Below are 26960 nucleotides of genomic sequence, written 5' to 3' on the forward strand. Positions count from 1 at the left end.
TTTGGTGTAGATGGCATAAATCATTCTAAATCGTCATCTTCTTCATCAACGAATACTGCTATAAATCTAGATGCAAACGAAACAGAAACGAGAAAGACACTAAGTTCTTATGATCCGATATAAAGTATAGATCATTAATAGCATATTAGAAATAATGAAAGAAAAAACTGTCGATGAAGATTTTTGGAAGAAAATCTCTGAAGAAGTTTCGGTAGTTTTGAAATCTTTTGAATGGACACAAGCTTTTATTGACAGAAAAAAATTATCAATAAAAACGAATTTCTCTGTTTATTCATGTGCCCTATTGCAATTAGCCTTAAAGGTTGTCTGCCAGTCAACTGAAAACTCCTTTCGATTTATGTTACTCGCGGCTGGCGTGCTAATAATAACGAATAAGGCCAACGTCTTAAATTAACATAGATTTTAACATCAGCAGTCCTCCAATCCTTCTTGATTATACATCCTTCTTTTCTTATATTCTTAGTAATTGCATTCATTTTTTTGATTTTCTGAGGAAGTTAAGGTTTGAAAAAAAAAGAACTTTAAATAATGTTAGGGTATTATATAAAGTTTAACATTTCACCATTTGTTAATTTGGTATAACAATGTTGTTCTCAAGATCACAGAAACCGAAAAAACTCACTCGACGCAGAAGAACTTAGCAGTTTAGATTCTCTGTTGTTTTGCTATCGTTTTGAAACTGTGTCCTGCTAACAAGGTACCTCTTCTCCTAGGTTTTTTTATGTGGAAGAGACCACCATTACCTGTGGACGACGCTAAAAACTTATTCTTTTTCGCAGAACATAATAACCTGATGCAATTTTTAATATTAATTGCAACAAAAACGTCCACAGATAAGTTGCTGAGAGCCTTCTTGCTGGTTTCATCTTGGTTGGTAAACTGGTTGCGGAACAGAAGTAAACAAAAAACTATCGAGTGAGGTTGCTTATTAGAAAGCGTGATTACTTGAAAATATTATTTACAAATATATAATAACTAAAAATAACTAAATAAATAGCAAACAAATCTAACATGACGTTCGAATAACGTTTATGGAAAAGCAAAACAAGGTGCATGGCTTTCGCTAACCATGAACAAACTGTAACATAAACAGCTCAAACAGTTTAATGCATTTCGTAAAAGAGAAAGTGTGACCACCCCTTTAAAACAAATTCCCTGTTTATTACCTGTTTATTAAAATTGTTTGCAACTAACATGAATATTCAAGTCTGAATTGAAGTTAAAAAGATGAATCTTTATGTTTTAGTCTATTTTATCCGGTAGTGGATTCACAATGATTGTTTCCACGCTTTCAAAGACAGACTGTATATCCTGGTCTGCGTTCACGTGCTGTGCTTCTGAATAATACTCCAATATGTCTTCGATGTTCACTTGATAATCTGCATACCTCTTTAAAACTTCGCCTTCCTCGTCGTCTGGATGCTTAGAAGAAAAATTTATAATAAAATTTAACCATTAGACGCTTATCCTATGGCAATATTTTATTATAGAAAAAATAAATTTAGGCCAAAAAATCTTTTCAAAGTCAGTCATTGTGACGTTGCCGAAGAGTCCCTTTGCCTCTCCAACACCTCTGCCACCTCTTTAAAAATGTTTTTAGTTCTCGAAATTTTCTCCAACCTCTCTTTTTCTGTCATCTCTTTAATCCCCACAGCCACGGCTACTCCCACCTCTTCAACCCCTCTGAAAACCTCAAGCGCACCTACAAACTCTTCAATTCCTCTAAAACTTCCCAGCCCACCTGCAACCTGTCCGATTCTTTTGTCACCTCTGTAGCCCCTCAGCAGCATTATTTCTAATTTTCCTTACATTTCATAAGAAACAAAAATCCATTTAAAAAGAATAACCTTAAGCTTTGTTTCGAAATAATAATACTTATTCTAAATCTGTGAAACTTTGACTAGGAAAACTAATCGACACGAAAGAATGTTGACATTTTCGTTACTGCACATTACTGAAGTCACCTTTGAGGACAAGAAGAGCAAAACATGGCGATTGGAACGCATGAGCACGTGGTATAATAAAACCAAAGACTAACTTACTGTTTGCAATCTGGACTTGATGTCACTTGTCCTGGGTGGATTATATAAAAGATGGTACCTATATATAAAAAAATCTTTCGAACTAGTCCTAAATACTTTACCGAACGAATTTGTTTACCTTTTTTGACAGCCTCAATAGCGGATTAAAAAATTGCCAGCGTTATATGTTGGCACACGAGAGTTTAGTCGCAAATATTTAAAAAAAAACGTCGAGGATTGACGTACATAAAGTTAACGTCAGGTTAAAAGTGATTCAAATGGGCGGCGTAAACAAGTGGACAAAACATGACCAAGACATACACCCACCTGTCGCCTGTTTTTGGGTCAATGCAACGCAAATTCAACCTTTCAACAGCTGTTTCGCTGGATACATCGAGTACTATCACGCGGTTTGGTTCGTACCCTGCGCAACTAAATGCATCGACTTGAGTACGACTGGTAGGAAATCCATGTAAGACCCATCCTTGTTTTACCGCATCTAGCTGTCCTAACTTTTCACTTAAAGCTTTAATAATCATTTCGTCTGGAACTAAAACAATACATTCGAAATAATTTTATTTTTTATTTTTAAATACATTAACAATTTAAAGTATAAAACAGCGAGCACCAAATAAAGTTGTACCTCGAACACCCCTTTCAACATACGGTTTCATGGCTTCACCAAGTTTAGATTCATTAGAAAGCAGCTGATTGATGTGTTCTGGAAGGTTGACTAAGGGAGAAAGTTTTAATCGAGAAAATAATTTTAACCTGTGAATATCCTAACGACTCGAAAATTACTGCGGTCGGAAATTAAACACATTTAAGTTACCCTCATCTGGAATGAAAATGTTAAAATATTTAAATTCCCCACGATACAAAACTTCAAAGACTCCGGCTAATTTCTTTGCTCTCATTTCGGAACCAAAAAAGGAAAAATCTTATTATTTATAAAAATTACGATGCATGCACACACGTACCATTAATGAGTTTGTATTTACTTGCTAACAATGCGGCGTGGACAGACTTGCCACTACCAGTTGGTCCAAGAAGCAAAACACGAGGAGTATGCGGGGCATGGTTTCTTTGTTTTGTTGATAAATATGACAGTGCTAAAAAATAAAATTTTTGATTGCTTAAAAAATTATACACTGTAAATTCTCGCTTTAGTGCAAGGCACGCATATATCTAAAGAGCATGCGCGGGAAGTGCACTTTTATAAACGAAATTGATGAAGCGAGTTCGAATAGGTTTTAAAGCATGTTAATGCCGTCCAATCATAATTGCGATTATTACCAACAAATATTATTTTAAAAGTAAATCTAAAGGTCATTGAGTAAATTATCAACTTCCTTTGTTTATTTTTATAGCAAAGGTTATTTGTTGTGGTTACTGTGGTTACTGATTTGTTGTTATGAATAATGGCTTCGCGACTTTAAGTACGTAAAAAAAGTGGCCACGCCTTGTGATTTTTTGACGATGAACTTATCACGTGAGCCTGATCGCAAAATTATCGATTTTCATACAACTTTGGAAAATAAATGAATTTGCATGCAATTTCTTGTGGTCAATATGGTTCGCGTAAAAACGATACCTTTATTACTATTGGAGGAAAAACAGCCGTCTACCCACTTCCTATTTTTTTTCTCTAGTGGCAAATAACTAAAAAATGCATTTCAATAAACAGGCCTGAAATATATTGCAAAAACGTGTTATTGGATTCGCAAAAATCAGTTTTTGCGACATGATTATTTGGATCCCGCAAAAATAACTTTCCACGAAATTAATCACACCAACACAAACATATACCTTACTTTGTGTAAACACATCTTCTTTTGGTTGGTCTGCATTCACTGTTTTGTATATGTTTTCATAACATCGTAACACACCACTTATATTCCTACCATACATAATACACATATAAATACGAAATACATTGCTCGAAACTTTACAAGTTCTAATTTTCCTAAAGGAAACCCAAGGTATAAAATGATGTTGGCCTTATATTATAGCGCTTAAAAAGTTGGTTAACAAGTCTTTTTTTAAATTTTTTAAAAAGCTCTTTTCGTTCTCAAGATATAAGGGACGAGCAAACAAGTCTCATTTCGGCAAAAAAAATTATGTTAAATAATTCACCTTTTTAATATCTATGCATTAATAAAGTTTAAATTCACATCCTTTAAAAGGTTTAAACTTATCGGTGACAGAAAATGTCAAATATTGCTATTAATGAAATATGACATCATAATTTATGCAGCATAATTATAAATCTGAAATTTTTTAAATGTGAATATCTTGAGAGCGAAAATAGCTTTTTAAAAAATTTTAAAAAGGCTTAACCAAATTTTTAAGCTTTTTAATATAAGTTCAACATAATTTTAAGCTTGGGTTGCCTTAAACTCATTTTTACTGAAAACCAAATGCTAATACCACGTGTAGTCAAATAAAACGAAAGAAACACGGGGAATCAAATGAAACATTGTAATGAATCAACATGTACCAATCGACACAAACATTAATACTGTGTACAAATAAAAATATTAACGTAACTATAATACTCAGTTTTTTTTGTTTACAATTCTGGTTCATTAATAAAATTATTTCTTCCGTGAAGTTATAACTTGACAGAATAGACACAACCGATAGCGATTTAGGGTGTCTATTTTAAAACGTTCGTCCATCTACATACCTGTGATATTCTAGCAAACGTTTCAGCATGATAGGTTCACTTGAGTTGGGGTCTGATTTGACTCTTTTGATTACGTCAGGAGACGTGGCAGGGTGAAAGGTTGCATGATAGACATCTGAAAATATAATAGTTCAAACTTAATGCGGGTTTAAGGTATTATACGGAACCATATAGTCCAAGAGCTCGTGACGAAATCGTTCAACCCATAAGGTACAGAAGGTTTGACTTGATGTATCAAGAGTAATTAACTGAAAATGCAAAAAATTGTTTGTGAGCTTACAACGATACACAATACAACGAAATCAGAATAGCGTTTGACACAACTAAAGTGAGAGAAATAAGTACATTTGCGTAAATACGAATTAATCAAGAATCAAAAAAGGTTTAGAGTCTGCTGTAGATATCAAGATATCGCCAAAAGAATACGGAGTCTACTGCTGTTCAGACCATGGCTGTGTTATCTTGACTCTTTTCAGACCCTACTCGGGTTTAAATTGATAACCACGCTTGCTTTACCTAGGGGTGATGTTTTGGTCACCATTTAGCTTAAATGTAGCAACATTAACAGTAGAAACTTATAATTTGTAGGTTCGACTCTTTGATCAGGGGAAATAGATTAAACTTAGAACTCTTTACTATGAAATATCTAAGACGTCGGTTTTAAAAACAAGGGCTTTTATTTTAATAATAATTTGCACCAATGAATTTTTATTTATTTTACCTATACTGGCTATATACCCATATTAGAAAGGCCAACTAACTTACGCGGCCGTGATTTAAAATTAAAATTTCTACATTCTTAAATTAACACATATTTAACAATGGAAAAAACAATGATGTTTTTTCACTTGTACAAGAAAGGAAATATTTTGCAATGGTTTATTTGGAAAATCATTTAATTTTTATGAAGAAATGTATTCAATGACATTTTTTATATTTTGTATGGAATATGAAAAACACTTAGTTACAGTACTAAAGCATTTAAAATACATTGGATTAATGGTAAAAATGGCACTCACCACCAGTTAGAGTGTCAATTCTTTTCCCTATAACACGCTCAATTAAAACGGTGTCAGGGGCGTCAAGAAGTACTAAACAAAATCATATTACGTGACGTTAATAAAAAAAAAAGATCAATCCACATTAAATAAAAAATACTCCTTGCATAACCTATTTGTATTAGCCAATTTTGGCTATTTCGTTATTTTTCCAGCAACTTTGATTTTGCACAAAATATAGATACATGCGCTTGTTTTGGTAAATTGATTCATCCTGCTTATAACTGATTATGCTCCAAATCATAAAAAGGAGAAAAAATTTAACGATTAAAAAGGTCTTTTACAATTAGTTTTCTTTCTTAAAAAAAAGTACATTTTCGCGCATGTTTGCGCGTAATTTCTGCACTAAACTGTTTTTCGCGATTTCGCAAAAATTAAAATGCGAAAATTTTTTTATGAATAAAGTACATTTGGAACGTGTTCAAACTATTCTAAAAAATGATAATAAAAGATATAAATTTATTAAATGCATGGACCTACCCACGTGTTTTGGGAATATGCCAGCAGCTTGAAAACCAAGTGCCTATTTTGAGAAAAATAATGTTGAAATTTATGCAGTAATAAACAGCAGGCGAGACAAGGAAAACAACAGAAACAACGACGCGACAACAACAACAACATCGACGACAACAACAACAACAACAACAACAACAGCAAAAACAACAACAACAACAACAGCAACAACGACGACGATGACAAAAAATGCAACAATGAATATCATACTTGTTTGCGATTTTGGGGGAAACCCTCAAGCAACCATCCCTAAAAGTTCAAAAGGAACATTAAAAAGTATATGAGAAACCAGGCATACACGAGAAATTGAAAAAGGTATATACGGGAGAAGAAGCCCACCTTTTCAATGCATTCGCTGCTTTCAATTCTTTTTTTGATTTCGTCTACAATATCCTGGCAACAAAAGACAACTCAATGCTATGCATACTTGAATACAAAATCATATTACTTATTCAAATGTATTTATACCTCGTCAGATTTTAGATCAGCATCAAAGTCATCTTTGCAAATGTATGCGCAGTTAATTTTATCTGAAGTTTCACGAGACTAAAAATACAATAAAAAACTAAAGACAAATAAATTCTGTGTATAAATTTTAATGAAACATAACTCAGCATTTCAACTCAATTTCCAACAACAACAAAAACCTAATTATTTAGCCTTCCAGTTTTTTAGAGCAATTTCATATGGAGATTTATATGGAATCCAACAGAATGGCTCAAAGGGTTGTTCCAAGCACATGTTTTCTGAAGAGCCATCCTTGGGCTTTCCATAGAGCTAGTCACCTAATTTTCTAGTGTAATTGCAAGTATACAAGACAATATTATGGCCTTATAAATACTATAATACAGAAATGATTAATAAAGAAAAGTATGCAGAAAAACCTAAAATTAAAACAACTCACAATACTTCTTTTACCAACTCCAGGAGGACCCAGAACAAAAATTTGTGGTACTAAAATAAGATAAAATAAAAGTTTGTTGGGAAGTAACTTTAATACTTTAATGCATGGAAAAACTCTCAGCTTCAAACAAAAAGAAAAAAGACACGAATATCTAAGTTAATGTACAGCATAATTGAAAATTCTTTTTTGAGATTTTCCTGCATGCATATTTTACAGCAAGGTTGGATTAAGTTTTAGAAAAAGATTGGAATAAGGTTACAAATTATTTTTGTAAGAGCTTATTTTTGCATATTTGGTTCAAGTCTGCATAGGTTCCCCAAAAATAGGTTCTTCCACAAAATTTTGCATTTTTACGTTTCTGCAGAACTTAAAAGTCATTGAGTATTTTGTTGCTCATTTCCAAATACTCTAATATTGGACAAAATAGTGATTTTGCCTATACTAAAATTACTATATCTTTGGTATATGTATGCAAAAATTAATTTTGCAAATTTTAAGAAAATGTAGTTGTCCGCAAAAATACATTCTGCAGAATGAAGCATTTTGGGACCACTCATCCGCATAAATAGGTTCCACAAAATTTCTTCTGCAAATAATTTGTTCACTTAGAATTAAAAAATATATATACTATGCACACCATTATCGGGTTCTTTTAACCAATCTATAATTACTTGCAGTGGATCATCAGGTTGATGGATAAGAAGCTTTTTCAAAATTCCCTAAAGAAAAAATGTGCTACAGACATATAGTGAAATTACCTATCAATATAAATAAAGCCCAGCAGCAATCGTTAAATCATACTTCCGAATTTTGTAACAAAGACACTCTAAGAACATCTCAATGTTGGTTGGACACTGTTAATTGGATGTATAATATTCCTAATTCCTAATTAATATTGATGTTTGATTTGGGTAATAAACACAAGATCTATTGAGTAAAACAAAACAAAAAAATTCAAAAAGTATGATTTTTGACAATCATACACAAGCTGATATGGGTGAGGAGCCACATGTTTTGAAACTAAAAAAAAATCAAAAGCTGACGTCATACAATCATTTTGTAATGCATCCATATTTTGCTACAGTAATTCTGATTTGGACGCTATCATTTTATGCTAATCTTGACAACATACAAAGGTTGCATTGTTTAACTATATAGGCTGAAGGAATTGGTCAATTAACCATTTTTGCATCTCAGAAGTACCATTTATGTATGAGAAGTTTTCATTATTTATTATTATGAATCTGCATTTGGGTGCTGTCATACTTGAAACATATAGCCTGGGACTGCTACCTATGAAACATGTGTGACAGGAACAGAGTTGAAAATAAACATTATTTTATCAAATGCTTTTTAGGTATTAGTTTTCAGGGTTGCGGGCCTTGTTTGTTTGTTTTTTACTTCGCTGAGACAAAGGGTAATGCCTATTTTGTGACGAGCATGATAGGGAACTGGCTTTATTTATTACATCTTTGTAATTAATTGCCATAATTACATTATTGGAATTAATTGCCATGAGAATTAGCTTTTAAGATTGATGACCCATATGCAAATTCTCAATATTGTAACTCTGTAATGCAGGACGATAAACTTATAGGTACTAATTCTTTCAGATCTATCACATCCATCCAGATTCATGAATCAGTATTTGGTGGCTTTCAAACATGTCACCTGGGCTATTTCCTACCAAGGAACAATCTATTATCATATCTTCAACATAAATAGAGACTGTTAACAGGGCTAAGTAATGTTAAATTGCTGTAATGGTCCTGTATGTCAATCAGGAATAGCTGAAAAAAATCTATCTGATTTGCAAGGATTTCGGGACACTAAATTACCCATTTTTGTGGTTCTGATTTGATCTAGTCAGGGTGACCACTAATAAAATGAGAACAAAAGTAAGGATATTAAGGAGAATTAAAGAAACAAATTGAAAGTTTTTAAGGACATTTTGTTCCGAACGAGACTAAAAAAATAAATAAAATAAGGATAATTAAGGAGAAAACCAATTTTAGTTCTATGATAAGAAAATTATACATATTGTACAAATATACATATAAACTATGCCCTGAAAGATAGAAAATATAGGATTTCAGATAACAGAGAAATATGTCTATTTTACTGGTGATGAACAATCCATGAACACATTTCCAAAAAAGTTATGATCATACAATATGAATCAATACAATCAATACAATATGTCAATCAGGAATAGCTGAAAAAAATCTATCTGATTTGCAAGGATTTCGGGACACTAAATTACCCATTTTTGTGGTTCTGATTTGATCTAGTCAGGGTGACCACTAATAAAATGAGAACAAAAGTAAGGATATTAAGGAGAATTAAAGAAACAAATTGAAAGTTTTTAAGGACATTTTGTTCCGAACGAGACTAAAAAAATAAATAAAATAAGGATAATTAAGGAGAAAACCAATCTTAGTTCTATGATAAGAAAATTATACATATTGTACAAATATACATATAAACTATGCCCTGAAAGATAGAAAATATAGGATTTCAGGTAACAGAGAAATATGTCTATTTTACTGGTGATGAACAATCCATGAACACATTTCCAAAAAAGTTATGATCAGAAAAATTAAGAAATAAGGGGAAATTAAGGAGAATGGCTAAAATTTCAATTTGTTTAAGTATATTCAAGTACTTTTAAGGAGATTTTCTTTTTCTGAGGTTATTTAAGGAATTTAAGGAGGAGTGGTCACCCTGCTAGTGTAAACCGTCCTTATTACCTGACTGTCTAAAAAACTAGCTGTGGCAACAATAACTTGAAGGTTTTGATCATACAAAATAACTTGAAATAACTTGGCAAAAATACTAGTATGTATATAAATGTTTGTGCAAAGAAATTGCTGAAATGTTATACCTGCATGATTATGTCTCAATTCTGTGATGTGTTTATTTTAATGTAAAACCATTTGAAATTGTTTCTAAAGCCAAGATTGGTCTTAACGGTATCACGTAGAAACGCATCCATGAGAATTCATGTACTTGGTTACTTAGGCTAAAATCAAAAGTATGTTATGTTCGTGTCCTAAAGACCCTGCAAAAATGAGTCAGTCCATTGTGCGTATTTTTCCCTGGCATTTTCAGATCAGAGCAAGTAAATTTGTTCTCAGGACCAAAAACAGCATAGCGTCACTCGTCATCGTTTGCACACCCTTTTTCGCTGCCTTGTTAGCTGTCAGTAGCCACATGAGTACCCTAAAGGAATTAATTTTTACGGGAATTAACTTTTGACAAGTTCTTGTCAATTTCGCAACAACTATAGTTCTTGCAATTTTTTTTTGAAAAATATTTTGCGAATTTTTTTCCCTGTTTTCTTTCCGACTTAACTTGGGTTTTTATTACCAAAAGTGAGTCAATCGGAGGACGCGAACATAACATATTTTTGATGGTGGCCTTGGAGCTTCTAAAGGAGCCTTGTGTTGTGCACTGCTTTACTCATCAAACTCTTGGACAATACATGGAATCACAGTCCTGGCACTTACTTGCTACTTGATTATGTAATGCCTGTGGGAAAAATGTAAACAAACCAAGCGGACACATTACCTCCATTTCTGCGTGCGCGGGAAAGACACAGCACTATAATTCAGTGTATTAACTTCACAAACCTTGGGTGGCAGCTTAATGAACAATGAATAATGAAATTTTTCTGCATGTGTTTCCAAACTGTGATGGATGGAATTTCCCTCAGCCTAAGGCCAAAGGAAGTCGTACCTCAGTTTACCGTCAGCCGCCCGCATGTATATTTACCACTGCATGAAAAATTTCATTATTTAAAAAAATTTCATTATTGTCTTCACTTTCCCTCCAGAGAATGAAGTAATCACCCAAAGAATATCTTAATAAACCCCTCTGACATGCTTCGCACATCACCACACCATCATCACTTAGGATTTCCAGCAATAACTTGAATCACTGCGCATGTCATCATGCTTTATTTCCCGACCCTCCGATTTTAAGTCGTCCCTGAGCCACATTCTTTAACCCTGCATGAAAAAATTACTGAACCGGTATAGTAAAACATATAATAATAAAATAAATAAATTAAAAAAATTAAATATTCAATATACATAAATGATGAACATATTCATCACAGTTCCACAAAGAAAGAAATGAAATATACTCAATGCATCTTATTTCAAAAAAGCTATTGCATAAGGTGCCTTATATCCCACTAACAGGGCCCAAAAAAATTTTTTGAAGGCCCCTAATTTCGATTGATGTTGCAATTCTTTTTTTGAATGTTTTCAAATGTAATGTAATGTGTTAATTTAAATTTTGAAGGGCCTTTGTTCCAATGCGTGCCATACAAAGTCGTGCTATCAAGCCTTGCCTCATTTGGATATATGTCCCAGTCTCCAGAGGTTGTCTTTTGGCGCTGTAGTTCTGGTTCAGCTCCATGGGTTTTGGGTTCAAGCCAGCTAGGCAAAGGGGCAAAATAATGAATAATGAATAATGAAAATTTCCCACATGGTACACCTGAGATACAAATGAGTGGTAAACTGAGGTACAAATTCCTTCGGCCTCCCTCCAGTGTTGTTTGGAAGTATAGCTTAATTTAATTTATCCTCTGTTAGGCACTGGGCATTTTATTAGTTTCACTTCTTACCCCAAAAATAGAATCGCCTATTTAGCAGTACACGTCTAGTAGATTAGATAATCACGTAACAAGGACGGTAGCTATAGCTATATATAGAACGCTCTTAGCTCTCTAGCTATAGCTAAATGTTCACAGAGACTAAATGGGACCTTTATAGATTTAGGAAAAGTGAGCAGTATGGCATCATAATGACATTTATAAAAAGGATAACAGCTCAAAGTGCAAACCTCGTATATTTGAAAGATCCCGTGTTTTTCTGCGTATGTGGAAAACTCAGGGGGAATCAGAAGTGGCTTCTTCGTAGCATCCATCTTGTGTTTATGCTTGACTCGATGTTTCAATCAAATATTCTACATACTTTTAGTTAAGTCGCCAATTTATCGAGAAGAAACGTATAAATTTGAAAACTCCTCATATAAAACACAGACCATGGGAAGTACTAAAATTTACTATTATATTTTGCAAAATATAACACATATCATAATAATGGGATTAATCATATTATGCTAACAGTCTTTATTATATTGAAATGATGATAAATTTGTTAACTAAAACGCATTAAACCCAAAACGCCTCAATAATGCGTCCTTATTATTCATTTTAGCTGGGTTTATTCAGTTGTCAAGGCAGCAATTTAAAAGGACAGCCAATAGCAAAAACAAACACATGCAAAGATACTTAGCTACATGGTAGATATCAGATAGATATTTTTTTTTTTTTTATTTATCAATAGCAGTTATATATATACAATTAAAATTAAAAGAAAATAAATATAAAGAAAAAGAAAATAAATATCATAATTAGTCAGGGTAACAAAATTAAAATATATAATGCTATTGAAGGGAGACCATACCTAATAGCATAAAGCTAAGGCAAAGGGTATGGCCACCCTTGGACAATTACAGTAAACGATACGAGACGCACAAAACAACACACACATAAAAGTGGGTCAAATGATAAACAACCATGCGGGAAACAAATTGTCAAGTCTGACAATTCAGGAAGGATTAGTAAGAGGAAACAAAGTACTTTTTCAGATCACTTCTAAGATTAAAATAATCAAGGGAGACAAATTTTCTAGTCATTAAAGACTGCAATTTATTCCAGGAATTAATGGCATTAAATCTAATTGAGTTTTTACCAAAAGAAATAGTATTAAAGGTAGGGAGATTGATCAAACCAATTTTCTCTGCCCGAGTGCCTTGAGCATGGGTGAAGTCAACCGCAAATGTATTAAGGATAGAAGCAGGCAATTTTTCATGAAATAGTTTATGTAAAAATAGAATATTGTGACATTTGACAATATCAGAGAATTTGAGGAGCTCAAGATTACCATACAGGTGACTGGATGATGCTCTTCGAGATTCAAAAGACATGAGTCTAATAGCAAAATTTTGCAAAACAGTAATACGATTAACATCAAGACTGTTTGGCTGACCCCAAATTTGATTACAATATTGCAAGTGTGAATGAAAAATGGCATAGTAAACTAGAATAAGAACATTTAAAGGCACAAAGTGACGAAGTTTAGCTAAAGCTCCATTGGCCCTCTTGAGCTTGGCAACAGTATCATTGATCTGAGACTTCCAGCTTAAATCAGTATTAATAGAGAAGCACGACGAGATGTGTTTTCGTCTTCTTTTCGAACTTTCTTTCTTACATTGTGTTTTTAACCTTTTAACTATGTTTGTTGCCCCATGTTTTAACATTTCTGGCCAGAATTTTTGGTTAAACTTTAGAAAATGTAGCCAGCTTCAAAAAAATTATATAACTTACGCGCTCCTTACGTGTGTGTGCCTTAAAGCTTTTATATGATTACCAAGATTTTGATATAAGAATTACAAAGTTGTTTCCAACTTTTAGGTAAGAGAAAATGACAACAGCAACTCAAATTATTCCTGGAGCTTTGAGGGAAACCAATAATCCATTGTTGTTAAAGGTATAGCGTTGTAATGTTTCTGTTTCTGTAGCTAGAAATCAGACAATAGTCAATAGGTTGAGGGGTTTAATTTTCCAAACTGTCCCCTTCTATAGTTCTTGGTATGCTGATTATACTGGCTAATGGTTTAATATTTTTTAAAATTATTAACTGATTTATAGAGCAGATCACATTGGAATGTTTCCTCTATTAATATTGGGTTTTGTCTTTAGCATTGTCCATGCCTCTTTCATGACATATAAAGATCGGAACATCAGGATGGTAACCCGCCAGGATAAAAATACATCCACTTTATTTTCTTATAGTTTCTAGACACTAGAGCAGTTCTTTAATGCTTTGGACCTCTAAATGATACTTCATGTTGTACATCCATTATGTATACATATGAACAACCATTTCAATTGCTAGAAATGATTTGAGAAATGATTTAAGATTTGAGGGAGGCTTATGCAGCTACTGAATAAACATTGATATTTAACGCTTTTCTCTTTTCTCTTTCTTTTCTCTTTTCTCCGATAAATAGAATAACTCATGCTTGACCTTTGTTTAAATCCAAGATACGATAACACAAATCACAAATTAAAAAGACTCTTACATTGTAAAAATTTCACAAGTTTTGGTTGTACCACATTGTTATTATTGCCAGGAATTTTTCTTTCACATAGGCAGAAATTGGACGACCTTTAAAACGTGGTTTCACTTTGCCACCCAAGAATTTTACATATGGGAAAACAAGTCAAGGAAAAGTTTTTGGAGCTGCAGATAGTATGTACTTAATATTATTGATTTATTAAATCATTGAAGAACTGTATTTTTATGGTCAATGTAGTCGTCATTTTGATTTTAAAAAACTTTTTTTCAATTTGCAAAGGCGTTTTACAATATTTAAGTTCACTACTGTAAGGTTGCAGATTTTTGTGGAACTTGTTTTTTTTTTACGCCCAATTTTAATTTTATTTTAATTTACAGACTATAACAATTTAAACTGCCGCTTATAGAGCACGCATGTGAAAGCGTTTAAAATTTAACCGATCCCTTACTCTGCACCTGGGTATTACTAATTCTCCTCATATTAATTTTTAAAAAATTATTTTGCGCCTATTATCGTTATTTCCTACAACCACTGAAATAAAAACAATATTTTCAAGGTTTAAATCAAAATATAACTCCGTTTAAAACGCTTTCCACAATCAGTGTTAATACATAAGAAAAATGTGTTTGACGTTTTGCACGCAATTTATGTATTTTTGGCGCACTAACAGACTCTTAGCGGAAATGCGTGAAAATTAGTACGAAAAAGGTTGATTACAGGTGACCTTACACGTAACAGCCAAGTTGCTATATACTTTTATTTCTAAACTTAACATATTTCGTTTAGCATTTAGTTGGCATAGTAAACTCAAACCGCTAACGTCAAAAGACAAGGGACTTGTAAAAAGAGATTTCATATCGACGAATAAAGCTGCAACTCAGACTGGACTAGTGACGGCGCATGAACATTTTCAATACAGAGCAACTCATGATTTTGTGGAGAAGAGTAAAAGCTGTAAAGACCGTAGTACATTAAAATCAAAACAGTCTCCGTCGGTTAGAGTATACGGAGTGCCTACAAAGTTTGTGATTTTATAACATCTTTTTTCTCTGGCTACTCTTCTCTGCCCATATAACACTCCTCCTCCCTCCCCTATCTACAAAATTTAAAGATTTGAATTGAGTGAATGGATAACACAGTTCACATGGACTAATATACTACATGAAAATAAACAAAATCTAAAAATATCGAGGTAGTTTCCTTCAGTATCTATCATCGTCTCTTTGATCACATCTTTGTCACTAACTGTAGGACATACTGTCCCCTCGATCACCTCTTTTGTGATGAAAATCCTTCCTCCTTAACTAAGCAAATTATAAAAAATCCACTTATTTCAATTTAATACCCAATTTATTTTGACCCAACTTTCATCCTCAGCGCTTAGTGGGTTGCTACTTATAAACAAAAACGTGATCTATGAAAGCTTTTCCAACAGCCCTGGTGAACATTTTCTGCATGTCTTATTTCTAGACCTTCTACTCCAGTTTTCGACCTCCTCGAACATAAATATCAAGACGGGTGGCTTGAAGACACTAGACAAGCTGAATTATTACGTAGAAAAAAAGAGAAAGAAAGACACAACAAAGCTTTTAAAGGATATTCCGAAACGCGTGCATCAACGCTTAGACGTTACTCTCCACCTGTAGACCCTCCACCGTTGTGGCAAATGAAGAGGTTCCAAAATAAAGTAAGTAAAAACGATGGAACTAATGGCTTACTGTAGAGCTTTGAATTAGATGTAACTTGTAGCGATATACTTTTTTTATATATATTTAGGCTCTTCCAGCTCTAGAGACATTTCGTAGCGCAGATGCGCGCACTCGAGCGTTTAGACACCATAGTAGCGACTGTACAGCAAGAACGGGGGTATTCGGTCACGGTACTTACGAAGGTGCAAAGAGTTGAACCTTCATTTATGCATACATCTATTTTATACTTGATTTTGTAAATATTTTCTATTTTTCTGTAGTCGTCAAATATGGTAATTTTGTTGCTCGCAAACCTCTGAAGTGTCATATCTCCTGATTTAATTTTAGCATATTCTTTAATTCCACAAATTTTCATTGGTAGAAATTTTAGCGCATCGATCAAATTCAGATAATTTGCGGTAATTTATTTTCGTAAATACACCTTTACTCTAAACTGGAGAAAAATTGATATTTTTAAAAGAAAACAAGTTGTAATGACATGCTTTGCAATAAGATATGCCTTTTAAAGATAATTATTTAGAACTGGGGAAAAGTAAACACTTTTTTTTGGCAGAATTAATTTCATGAATCAGCCAATGAACATCTCGCAAGAACTTATTTTCGAGAATTCTTCTTGCAAAAATATCTGACATTAAAACTGTACCTTCTTAAGATGATAATTGTCGCGAGATCCTAAAACACATTTCGCAAAGATTAATTTTCGCGACTCAGTTGCGTCGAAATTTTTATTCACTAATTTTAGGCCTATCAATCGAGAAAAGGTAGCTTTTAATTGAACTTTGATCACAGTGGTTGGCTATTACTTTTACCAACTACAAAAAAAGAATAAATAAGAAAACTAGTTTTTAAGGTTTGGCGATTTCAATTTTAACGAAAAAGATTTAATTTTTAATAAGATTTAAGTAATTTTATAAAGATTCATTTTCGCGAATTGAGCTTTCCGGAGATTTTCGCACAGACAAAGTTTTGACGAATATTGATTAAATACGCAAAATTTGCAAAAATTAATCTTCGCCAAAATAATTAACTTTCAATAAGAATCAAAGATCTTTTATAGCTAACAAAATGTGTAAATTATATACAAGGTAGTAAAACAAAAATATGTATTACAGATATAAATACATGACAATTTAGTGTCTTTGTGTTTTTTATCAACAGAACAGAAGCAAATTGTTCTTTTTTTCTACTTATTAATTTTGCTCTTCACTTGCTTAGTTTCTTCTTTTCAGTTTCATCTTCATTAACCTCGCTACTTTTTCTTTTCTCTCCTTTCTTTAACCATGCAGACATCAGCTGCCCAGATCGAGCCTTTTTAGCTGCTTCCTTCACTCTGCAAACGGATAGAAAAATCAATAGTATCATAGACAACTATAGCGAGTTTCAGCATAAAAAGTTTACCATAATATCACATAATGGTCAAGGTAAAAGTGTAACTTACAAATCGATTTTCTTGACACAGTCTTCGGTATTATTTCGAACATTATTTACAACTGAGGAAACTGGGTACCATTCCAAACAATTTTTTGGTTTTAATAAATCTAGAGCCTACAAAAATAGAGAAAACTTCTATTAAAGAATCTTTGTTTCTGGAGAAAGACAGAAGAAATATACTTTAAGGAAATGAAAAGTCAAAATAGAGGATTAAGAAGTTTCTGGATTCTGTTTTCAATGCAGTTTCAATTTAGCTACCTTAAGGTAATTCATATTCGTGAGTTTCCGTGGAAATTATTTGATTTGCTATATTCGCGAAATTCCCAAAGATTGATTTTCGCGAATTTTGGATTTTTTTCCTGAGAACCTTTCTTACGTCATGACAGAGATGACAATTTCTCTGATAAATATGAACGAGATTTTGATGTTGATGAAGGACGAAATGCCTTTTAAATATTTGAGGAAATGTGGTAAACTTGTTTTGCAATAAAAGCATTAATCATGCAAATTATGTAATAATATTCGGCCATTTGTAAAAATAAATTCCCGCGAAATTTGTTGAAGCTATCTATTTGCGACATCAAATTTTCGCGAAATCTACAAAATTTCAAAACTTCAATTCAGGAAATCGCGAAATTAAATTTTCGCGGATATTAATTCCGTTAAGGTAGTACCTTCTTCCATGGTATGGTATCAACATTCAACCATTGTGATATATCGTCTTCGCTATCCAAGATGGCCTACATACAGAACACAAATCATTTAAAATTTATGAGGTTATAACACAGCGCAAACAGAATGCAAGTTAATAACCCAGGTAGAGTTCAAGTGTATACCATTTTTGTCAAAATAGCGTTTTAAATTTTACACTGCGGATTTCCTGCTGTGAAAAAATGTAATTAAACTTTTCTTCACACATTTTTCCGAATTTTCGACTTCTGTTTAAATTTGCTGTAAAAGCATTAAACGCTGAAACAAGTATTTAGCCCAAAGATGCTTTAATTCTTAACGTCAGCCCGGATGTCTTTTTCACGTTATGGAAATTTAATATACCATCCAGGGAAATATTAATTTTTCTTTTTTAAAAATTTATTTTAAATTGCATTACGCATGCGTCAAACTGTTTGCTACATGAACATTTTTCGTGAAGTGTAAAACCGCCACGACAGTCAAAGTGACCTCACCCAGCAGCTTGCTGGCAACATTTTCACGAATCAATTGATTTTCGCGAACACACCCTAAAAACATTACGTTACTTAAATAAAATATGCCTTTTTAAAACTTGGTGATTTATAAATTTGAAATTACAAAAATAAATGATAATTAGCTTCAGGTAATTTTTTTTTACAAAATTAATTTCGCCTACAAGCCAATAAAAATTTTCGCGAAAATTATTTTTGCGAATGAAGCAAAAAATAATTTTTTGGAAAATTTTCGACTTTAAAGCATGTGTAAAGCCTCATCGAATAAAAGTTTTATTTCAAAGCAAACTATGAACTCACATACAAAACGCTGGTACTAACGAATAAAGCATATAGACATGAACCTTTAACTAATATCTGACTTCTTGACATGATAAAACTTTGTCTTCAAAACTCGTTCGTTTGTGGAATTTCGTGACTACCTTTTTCTCGGTCTTTCATTGTGCTTTCATATAAGGGATCTGTAAAATTTACAGATCCCTTATATGAAAGCACAATGCGCGAACATTTTCCGTAAGATAGAATGGTCCGATTTTTCTTGACTTTTTTTTTAAATTGGAGGAATTAAGAAGCTAAATATCAAGAACGTCCCAAACCCTGCAGTTTAAAGCTCTTATAAGAAAAGTGTAAAAAACAACAGATGAAAAAAACTTGCAGCAAATTTTTTAAAGCAACTTACAGGCATCCTGTGATGAAGCCATTGTACTGAGGACGACGCATCAACTGTTATCACTGTGTATGTGTATAACTCACCTTCCTGGACATAATAATAAAATAAAAAGTTAATGTGTCAGCATGGCTCATTAAGTGTCAGAAATTCGAATAAAAAAGCTGACACTTTATGAGCACATGCATATTAGAATTTTATCGTACTTTCAGACTGATAATGCGTATTAACAGTCAATTTAAAAATCATTTAAGAAAAGAAACACTTGCGAATCTGTTATCGAATTCTTCGTGAGAAATAGTTTGCTAAAGCTATATTTACTTCAGTTCCCTGTATATTTTTCTTAAAATAACAGCAAAAACAAAAAAAACAAAAACTTCTGGGTAAATTTTAAATGATAAAATGATAATAAAATCCTTTAAAAAGATTTTTCGTCCGATTTTTGTGTCCAGTTTGCAAAATGATTATTCCCTGATGAAATAAAGATGTGACACTCTAAGTTATAACATAACGCAAGTTATTTTAACTATATGAGTTTCTCACTATTCGAAGGGTTAGTTTAAAATGATAACCGATAAGCTTCTGAGAGGTATAAATTTTTTTTGCAAAATGGTTTTTAAATGGATAAACATGAAAGGAAGTATAAAAGCTGTAAAAAAATGGATTGGAAGGGGTGGAAAAGGGGACATCACAACCAGAATTAGGGTTGAAGTACATAAGTCGTCAATTTGCATACCTCTGATATTTGTTTATCAAACAGACCAGCCATTGATAACATTGGTTTCGACTCAGCAGGTAGTTTATCAGAACCTTTCAATTGGATATAATAAGGTTGCTTTTCTTTTCCATTAACTTTCCATTCATAAAATCTAAAGGACAACATCTATATCATCCGCAACTTCATAACATTAAGCGTCAGAACACACAAAAAAGGGGACACAATGCATTTACATGAATCAGGTGGTTCTAATGATTTCAAACCACATGGTTCAGTGTATAGTGAAGTTGCAGATCTCAAAGTTTTTAAAGATTATTTTTTCGTTTGTTTGATGCTCCACTGTACGAAAAGTAGTATTTGAAAAAAAATTGTAGTAGACTAATCTAAATACAATATTTTTAGATTTCAAAAATAAATCACTTTGGATATTATTATCAAATTAGTTCAATCCTTAGAAGCAAGGTAAATCCGGTTGAATTCCATAAGCAGGTAGATTCATTGCACTTTTGTAATACGATAAGTATGATTATGTTGTTGTTTACAAACTAAAAAGAAGCGATATGTAGAAATTATTCAAAATTAGAATGGTGATGACCGAGTTGACCGAGTCAGATTTTCCCAGTCTTCATTCAAACAAATTTATATGTTCATAATTAACTCATAGTTGTGTTCATTTGATAAAAATAGGTCAAAACATGGTATTTACCCATCTGCTAGAACAATGCATCTTTGTCCTTTCTCAAGCGCATTCATGAATGACTTCTTTTCCGTTAATGTATCACATCTGCAGTTGATCATATTGAAGGAAAACTTCTTAGGATCTCCTTTGTGCCAAGATGGAACCAATCCCCATTGCATTGGTAGTAAAATCCTTTCTGAGAGATCTTCATTTTCAGATGAGAAAAACTTATTCTTTAAAAGGATAGGGCTATAAAAAAGTGTAGACTATTATAGGATATATGAAAAAGAACCACATTTCGCAGAGACTTTTCTAGTGATTTACATTAAAAACAGAGAAAGTTCCAAAGAAATGTGGCTTAGCTGTAAATTTTGAAACAGATTTAAAGTCTGAGGCTGAAATTACTTATTCTTGAGTTCAGAATAGATGCCCGTGGGTATTAATTCTTAAAACAACATGTTCTGCAAAGGTTAATCGTAAAAGAGAAGATAGTTTAATGAGAAAAATCTTATCATTTCCTCGTGAGCAACATCAGTTTTGTAATCTTCATACAAGAGCTTCCAAATGCAAAAAGTAAATTCCACAAACTTTTCTTTCTATGCTTCTTAATTGCAAAAACGGATCAGCAAAAATTGATTTTCACAAAATTCTGACACAAGCTTGATCTGGAATGTGTATATATTATATTATTAAAAGATTATATTCTGGCATATCCGTATACAAATATACATAGCTCTTCAACCAGAAATTTTTAAATATACTAAGTATATATTTTTTAATTTACATGATTTTATTTACCGAAAATTTGCAGTTTTAAAATTAAAAACACTCATTTAATCTATCTAATTTTTTGATGATTTCTGGCCCTGGAATGTCTGGTGTTACTTGGATAACAAGCGCCTTTGCTCACCATTTCTGAATGGTCTGTAATGGAGGCTGTGAAAGCTTGTGGTTATTTCATAAAGTATAATTCTTATTCTATAATATTTAACGAAATTTTTCAGGCAAAATAAAAGTTGGTTTCTTCAGTTTTGATATATTCTAAACTTTTTGAGTTTAACTAGTTTTTGCTCAAAAGGCAACTTTTAAAAAGTGTTTTTTTTTTAAAATTATATATGTAAATGAGAAACAACATACGAGCAGGATTTGGGGCCTTTATTATATGATGGATTGTAAGCGTTTCCTCCAGCAGATTTCCATTGTGGTTTGGAAGTTTTGCCACCATTGGATCTGTATGAACAGGCATCAGCTATTTCTCCCGGTGCACGAGTACTAGAGAAAAATATAAAATAGTAGGTTACTCACACCCTATGTATAACACATCACACATTATGTATTTAAATGTATATGTACCACAGGCAGTTACATCAAATTAAATCAAGGAAAGTTGAACAGCGCTTCTAATGATGTACACAATATTTGAGTCTGTATACAAGCTCGGTAATATCCCATTCTCAGATATGGTGATTATAATCATCAAATTTTAAAAAAGAAACAAAAAAACCTTTGGGGAAAACAAGAGGATTTATCAGCAAAAATTATATATGGGAAATTTTAAATACAATTATGATATAAGGACAGGATTTATTAAGAGTTTGACCATATTATTCAACTGCATCTATATCAACTGCACTGAAACATTTTCAGTGCATTATTGAAGATATTATTTCGGTTTGTCTGTTCAGTATTCATATTACTGTGGAAAGTTTATCATTTCTTGAACATGATGGTTTAGTAGGCGACGTTTCGGGAGATCCTTCTCCCATCATCGGGCAAAGTAAAATGATGTTGCGCATGTATTTATATAATTGCAGAGGATCGAAATTCATAAAAATTAACCAATCAGAAACGAGCTGATAATTACAGTTAATTACGGTAATTACCATTTTCGGACCTGGATGTAGGTAACTACTTCTTCTGTAGGGCTGGTAACCAAATCTCAGGAAGTTGATACGAGATGCTGTTTATGTGTTTGTTACGTTCTACACTGTTGATGGTTTCTTTAATCTTCCTGGCTGTTGTTCTGAATTCTCTGTCAATGATTTTCTTCTCATCCCAATTAAACTGATGACTTCTGCTCCAGCTGTGGTCCGCAATTTCGTTTTTCTTCACATCTCCGTTTCTCACTGCGCGCATATGTTCTTGTACTCGTTGCTTAAACTTTCTTTTTGTTTCGCCTATATACACTGCATCACAATCTTTACACGGGATTTCGTAAACAACATTGCTTTGTTCTTCCAGGTTTATTTTGTCTTTTGGTTTAGACAAAGTGCTTCTTAGGGTGTCTTTAGAGGTAAGAATGCATTTGATCTTGTGTTGCCTTAAAACTCACTGGTACCTGGTACGAATGGTAGGAATGCTGATGCGATAAATTCCTCTGATGTTTCCTTGTTGTCTCCGTTGCATCTTCCCTTCATTTTATTTTCTACTTGCGTGATGACTTTATGACTGTATCCATTTGCGATTAATGCATTTCTTACACGTCGAATTTCTATTTTCCTCTCCTGTTTGTCACTGACTACACTGTTGGCACGATTCAGTAATGAAGATATGACACTTTCTTTACAAGATTTCTGATGGTTTGATTTGAAGTTAAGGTACTGGTCAGTGTGTGTTGGTTTACGATACACTGAAACTGAAATAGAACCATTCTTGCGTTTGACCAAAGTGTCCAGGAAAGCGATACTTCCATCTTGTTCAAGCTCAACAGTGAATTTGATTTGTCGATGTAGGCCGTTAATGTGTTCATGGAACTCTTCTAGATGAGATCTTTTGATTATGGCGAATACGTCCTCAACAAGTCTTTTCCAAACCTTTGGACGTCTGTCTGATGTGACTAATGCTGTTGTCTCATTTCGATAAGGTCTTTAATGATGTTTAAGGTGTCTTTTATGAGAACATTTGTGTAGAGTGATGTGACATCAAATGATACCATGCATTCGTCGTCTGCTATCTTTATTTCTCTGATGCATTCCGAAAATTCTTTTGAGTTTTTGCTGTGGTCACTTGCTGTGAATTTGCTGAGGATGAAAGCAACAAATTTTGATAGGTTGTATAACGGCCTACTAAACCATCATGTTCAAGAAATGATAAACTTTCCACAGTAATTTTCAGTGCAGTTGATATATGTGGTCAATTTTTTTGTAAAACATCAAATGTTTGGTTACTAATAGAGGCAGTTGCACTTAGTGTATAAACTTTCATAAACTAAACTAAATTAAAATAAATTAAATTTTCATGTTCCCATAAGTTTTGATGCTGAATTAAAATATGTTGATCATTTTTGTTGAAAATGCTCAGTATATTTGAAGCATGTTAACCTGGATCTGAGAAGAGATGGCAATAGAAAAAGATAATGTATTTGCGATTTCAGAATTAGGAAACCATCTTTAATTTTCTATTGCTACTTTGATAGCTTTATCACTTATATCTTGGCACAAATAACTGGGTCGATTTTGCACAGAACACAACATTATAGCTAGCGTATACCGTCCTTATTATGTGAACGTCTTAATTCTGTGATTTCAATTTCCTTGGTTCTCTTTTTACTGGCAACACTGGATGGCTAATGATGTCCTGAGTCCCAGTCTAGGATGTATATACCATATTATCATTCTCACAGTAATAAAACTTACTTATAGAACAGACACTGTAAACAATGAGGACATTTTTTGCACAGTGGGGGTATGGCATTTTAATGGTTACCTCCTGCGAAAAATCATATGTGTTCAACTACACATATGAAAGATCTTTAAAAGTTATCTAGACATCCTTTTATTTCTTTGCTAGTTCATAATATCATAATTTTGCATAATTAGCGCAACTTTTAAGACAAATATCTCGAGAATGGATAAAGATTTTTCAAAAAAATAAAAAGATTTTTTAGACAACTTTCAAAGATCTTTTATACGAGCTCAACTTATTTTTAGCAGGAGGTAACCTTTAAGTGTCATGTCCAAAAGGCTGTTGGTTCAAAATCATGTTCCGCCCAGATTGCGAAAACGGCCTGTTTACAACCGGGACAGCCGGATTATGTACGCATGGTCCGATTATATTATTTTTGCACTGGTTATGTTGTGGTGACCGGATTATGAACGCTGATATAATGGCTGGCCAGGCATGCTGTGATTGGCATTTTCTTCGAGCTTTTGTTAATTAAACATTCTCTGGAAGATAGAACACCCCTAAAACGTAATTCTTAGTATAAAGTACTCTTGTAGTAAATATATTTCAACATAATATACCTTGAAGCAACTAAATTTCACGGAACTTAAACTATTCTTTTTGCGGGAATTAAGTTTGGTAAAAAGTTATTAAGCTTGCGAATCCCAAAATTTAGTATTTGCCACGAAATTTCATTTTATTTGAGAACAACAACAACTTTGCCACCAGGGCTATTTGCTTGTGTCAGAAGTGATGACGAATGATATAAAAGCGGTTGGCTCGGATTATATTTGTTCTATAAGTCTGGAATAATATTTGACTGATTATGTGCGTTTTATAATAAGTGAGAAATAATATAACAATATTGTATATAAGCCAGTCAGCCCTATTATGTTCGTTCTATAAGTCTTGAATAAAAAAAATAACAATTCCAGTTCATTTAAGAACATTTATTCCTTTATATCTATAAATTTAAGAAAATAGTCAATTTTTCTTATGGGATCCTTCTTCATTGCCTGTAGTAAGGATGCACGTGCATACGGAACTTTGTAGGCTAAACATTTGCAACTTATTTGTAGCTAGATCACTTAGTGCGCTTGGGATTAAAAGGGTTAGCTAGCTAGAAAGTGACCTAGAAAGTGACCCAACTAAGAATTGAACAAAAATAAAAATGGACATGAGATAACATATCTATACATACCAAGCTGTTCGGCCACACATCTTTTGATTGGTGAATTCTTTAGTGGAGATACACAAAAATACAGTCAGACACAATTGCTCTAAAAATCAACTGCTTAGAATCTTTTATGCAAAAAAAGGGTAAATCAAGATTTAATACTATACGATGACAGTTTGATTTCAGGTTAAATTCACTTTAATGTTGCAGTAAGCTATAAATCTGTCAAAAATGAATGATTGCTCAGCCATCTTTTCGGGCATGCCTTCAAGCGATTTGTTTTGGTGTCGTGTAAAACTATCACGAAACATAAACTATGAATAACGGACCTCCGAAATATCCACCCCTACACTGGACACCAACCTCCCGGGAATTTTGCATCTCTGTTTAATTTGATGACAAATGTTCGCGCATTTTGTTTTGTTTTTTATCACCTAAGAAAGAGAAATTAAAAATAATTAGTCTTAAGCCTGTGGAAATCTACGTCAATTCACTGTCCAGGAAATAAGAAACTTACAGTAAATAAAAGCACACATGTTGCTCGCATAATAACTTCACATGGATCAATGCACCACAACCGAAGGAAAATTAGGGCATTAAGTATCTAGAAGCTGAACATACACCAGATCTTGTTTTGTATGTATAAAATCAAAATCAGGTAAGGTGCAAGGCTTTTAAAAGTTAGTTTTGGTATCAGGCAAGAGGTTTGTTAAACCGTTTTAACACTCTAAAGGCATTACTAGCGACTCCCATATATTTACTGTCTTACCGTGGATCACTGTTATGAAATACAATCTTTGATCAAAACAAAAAATCTAATTGCTCGTTGACTCATTTCAAGAAAACCACATGATTTAGATTATTGGCCATATCTTCAGTGCTATATTTTTACGATTAAGTTATTAGTCACATTAGTTTTTAAATAGCCACAAGTGACAAATTTTTGCTAACTACAAATTTTGGCCGACATTTTTTCGGCGAAATTATTTTTTATCAAGAAGGTATCTTATTATAAACTTAGACCCTCTGCGTAGTTATGAAAAAGTATCTGCACTAGCCCAACAGATCATGCAAAACGCCAACCTCGATACTAGGTCTTTTTTTCTCTTTTCGATATAGTGACAACAAGGAGAAAACAAAGGTTGGTTGGAAAAACGCGAATTTAGTCTTTCCAAAAGTAGACAATCAACTCAGTCTTTGAAAGAGAAAAACTAAAAAGCAACTCTGCGTGTTGTATTGAAAAACCTCCTTCACCCACAATATACAAATGACCACAAACCAACGGAGCCTAGAATTCATAGCGGATATAATAACTCAACCAAAGTCAGATTGTGTGGCGTTCTAATTATCATT

At 32.9% G+C, this 26960-nt stretch overlaps 3 protein-coding genes across 3 annotated transcripts; 1 reads left to right on the forward strand and 2 right to left on the reverse strand.

Moving 5' to 3' along the window:
- Positions 1-937: 937 nt before the first annotated feature.
- On the reverse strand, positions 938-12211 carry LOC130612390 (adenylate kinase 8-like). The gene is made up of 15 exons (XM_057433695.1): positions 12058-12211; positions 7844-7925; positions 7207-7256; positions 6771-6848; positions 6642-6695; positions 6513-6551; positions 6270-6312; positions 5751-5822; positions 4732-4846; positions 3857-3942; positions 3023-3154; positions 2686-2775; positions 2370-2592; positions 2064-2121; positions 938-1443 (listed from the first exon to the last, which is right to left on the reverse strand). The coding sequence occupies exons 1-15, from the start codon at positions 12139-12141 to the stop codon at positions 1264-1266; spliced, it is 1386 nt and encodes a 461-aa protein (XP_057289678.1). The 5' UTR covers positions 12142-12211; the 3' UTR covers positions 938-1263.
- Positions 12212-13465: 1254 nt separating this feature from the next.
- Positions 13466-16362, forward strand: LOC130662448 (cilia- and flagella-associated protein 77-like). The gene is made up of 5 exons (XM_057461324.1): positions 13466-13769; positions 14435-14534; positions 15148-15382; positions 15832-16048; positions 16138-16362. Exons 1-5 carry the CDS (start codon positions 13704-13706, stop codon positions 16264-16266), a joined length of 747 nt encoding a protein of 248 aa, XP_057317307.1. The 5' UTR covers positions 13466-13703; the 3' UTR covers positions 16267-16362.
- A 748-nt stretch (positions 16363-17110) lies between these two features.
- On the reverse strand, positions 17111-25922 carry LOC130662447 (abasic site processing protein HMCES-like). Its single transcript, XM_057461323.1, has 8 exons — positions 25632-25922; positions 21905-22039; positions 20795-21016; positions 20107-20239; positions 19383-19460; positions 18176-18241; positions 17509-17615; positions 17111-17400 (listed from the first exon to the last, which is right to left on the reverse strand). Exons 1-8 carry the CDS (start codon positions 25649-25651, stop codon positions 17274-17276), a joined length of 888 nt encoding a protein of 295 aa, XP_057317306.1. The 5' UTR covers positions 25652-25922; the 3' UTR covers positions 17111-17273.
- Between the last annotated feature and the right edge of the window lie 1038 nt (positions 25923-26960).

The sequence above is a fragment of the Hydractinia symbiolongicarpus genome, chromosome 10 (assembly GCF_029227915.1).
Source record: "Hydractinia symbiolongicarpus strain clone_291-10 chromosome 10, HSymV2.1, whole genome shotgun sequence".
NCBI lineage: Eukaryota > Metazoa > Cnidaria > Hydrozoa > Anthoathecata > Hydractiniidae > Hydractinia > Hydractinia symbiolongicarpus.

Coding starts and splice junctions, on each gene's coding strand:
- LOC130612390 (XM_057433695.1), bottom strand. CDS start 12,141: ATGGATGCTACGAAGAAGCCACTTCTGATTCCCCCTGAGTTTTCCACA. Junction 7,926..12,057: donor GGATCTTTCAAATATACGAG/GTTTGCACTTTG, acceptor TTTTTTCTTTAG/GGAATTTTGAAAAAGCTTCT. Junction 4,847..5,750: donor AATTGACACTCTAACTGGTG/GTGAGTGCCATT, acceptor TTATATTTTCAG/ATGTCTATCATGCAACCTTT.
- LOC130662448 (XM_057461324.1), top strand. CDS start 13,704: ATGACAACAGCAACTCAAATTATTCCTGGAGCTTTGAGGGAAACCAAT. Junction 14,535..15,147: donor AGTTTTTGGAGCTGCAGATA/GTATGTACTTAA, acceptor TATTTCGTTTAG/CATTTAGTTGGCATAGTAAA. Junction 15,383..15,831: donor GTATACGGAGTGCCTACAAA/GTTTGTGATTTT, acceptor TCTTATTTCTAG/ACCTTCTACTCCAGTTTTCG.
- LOC130662447 (XM_057461323.1), bottom strand. CDS start 25,651: ATGTGTGGCCGAACAGCTTG. Junction 17,616..18,175: donor ATACCATACCATGGAAGAAG/GTACTACCTTAA, acceptor CTATTTTTGTAG/GCTCTAGATTTATTAAAACC. Junction 17,401..17,508: donor TGTGTCAAGAAAATCGATTT/GTAAGTTACACT, acceptor ATCCGTTTGCAG/AGTGAAGGAAGCAGCTAAAA.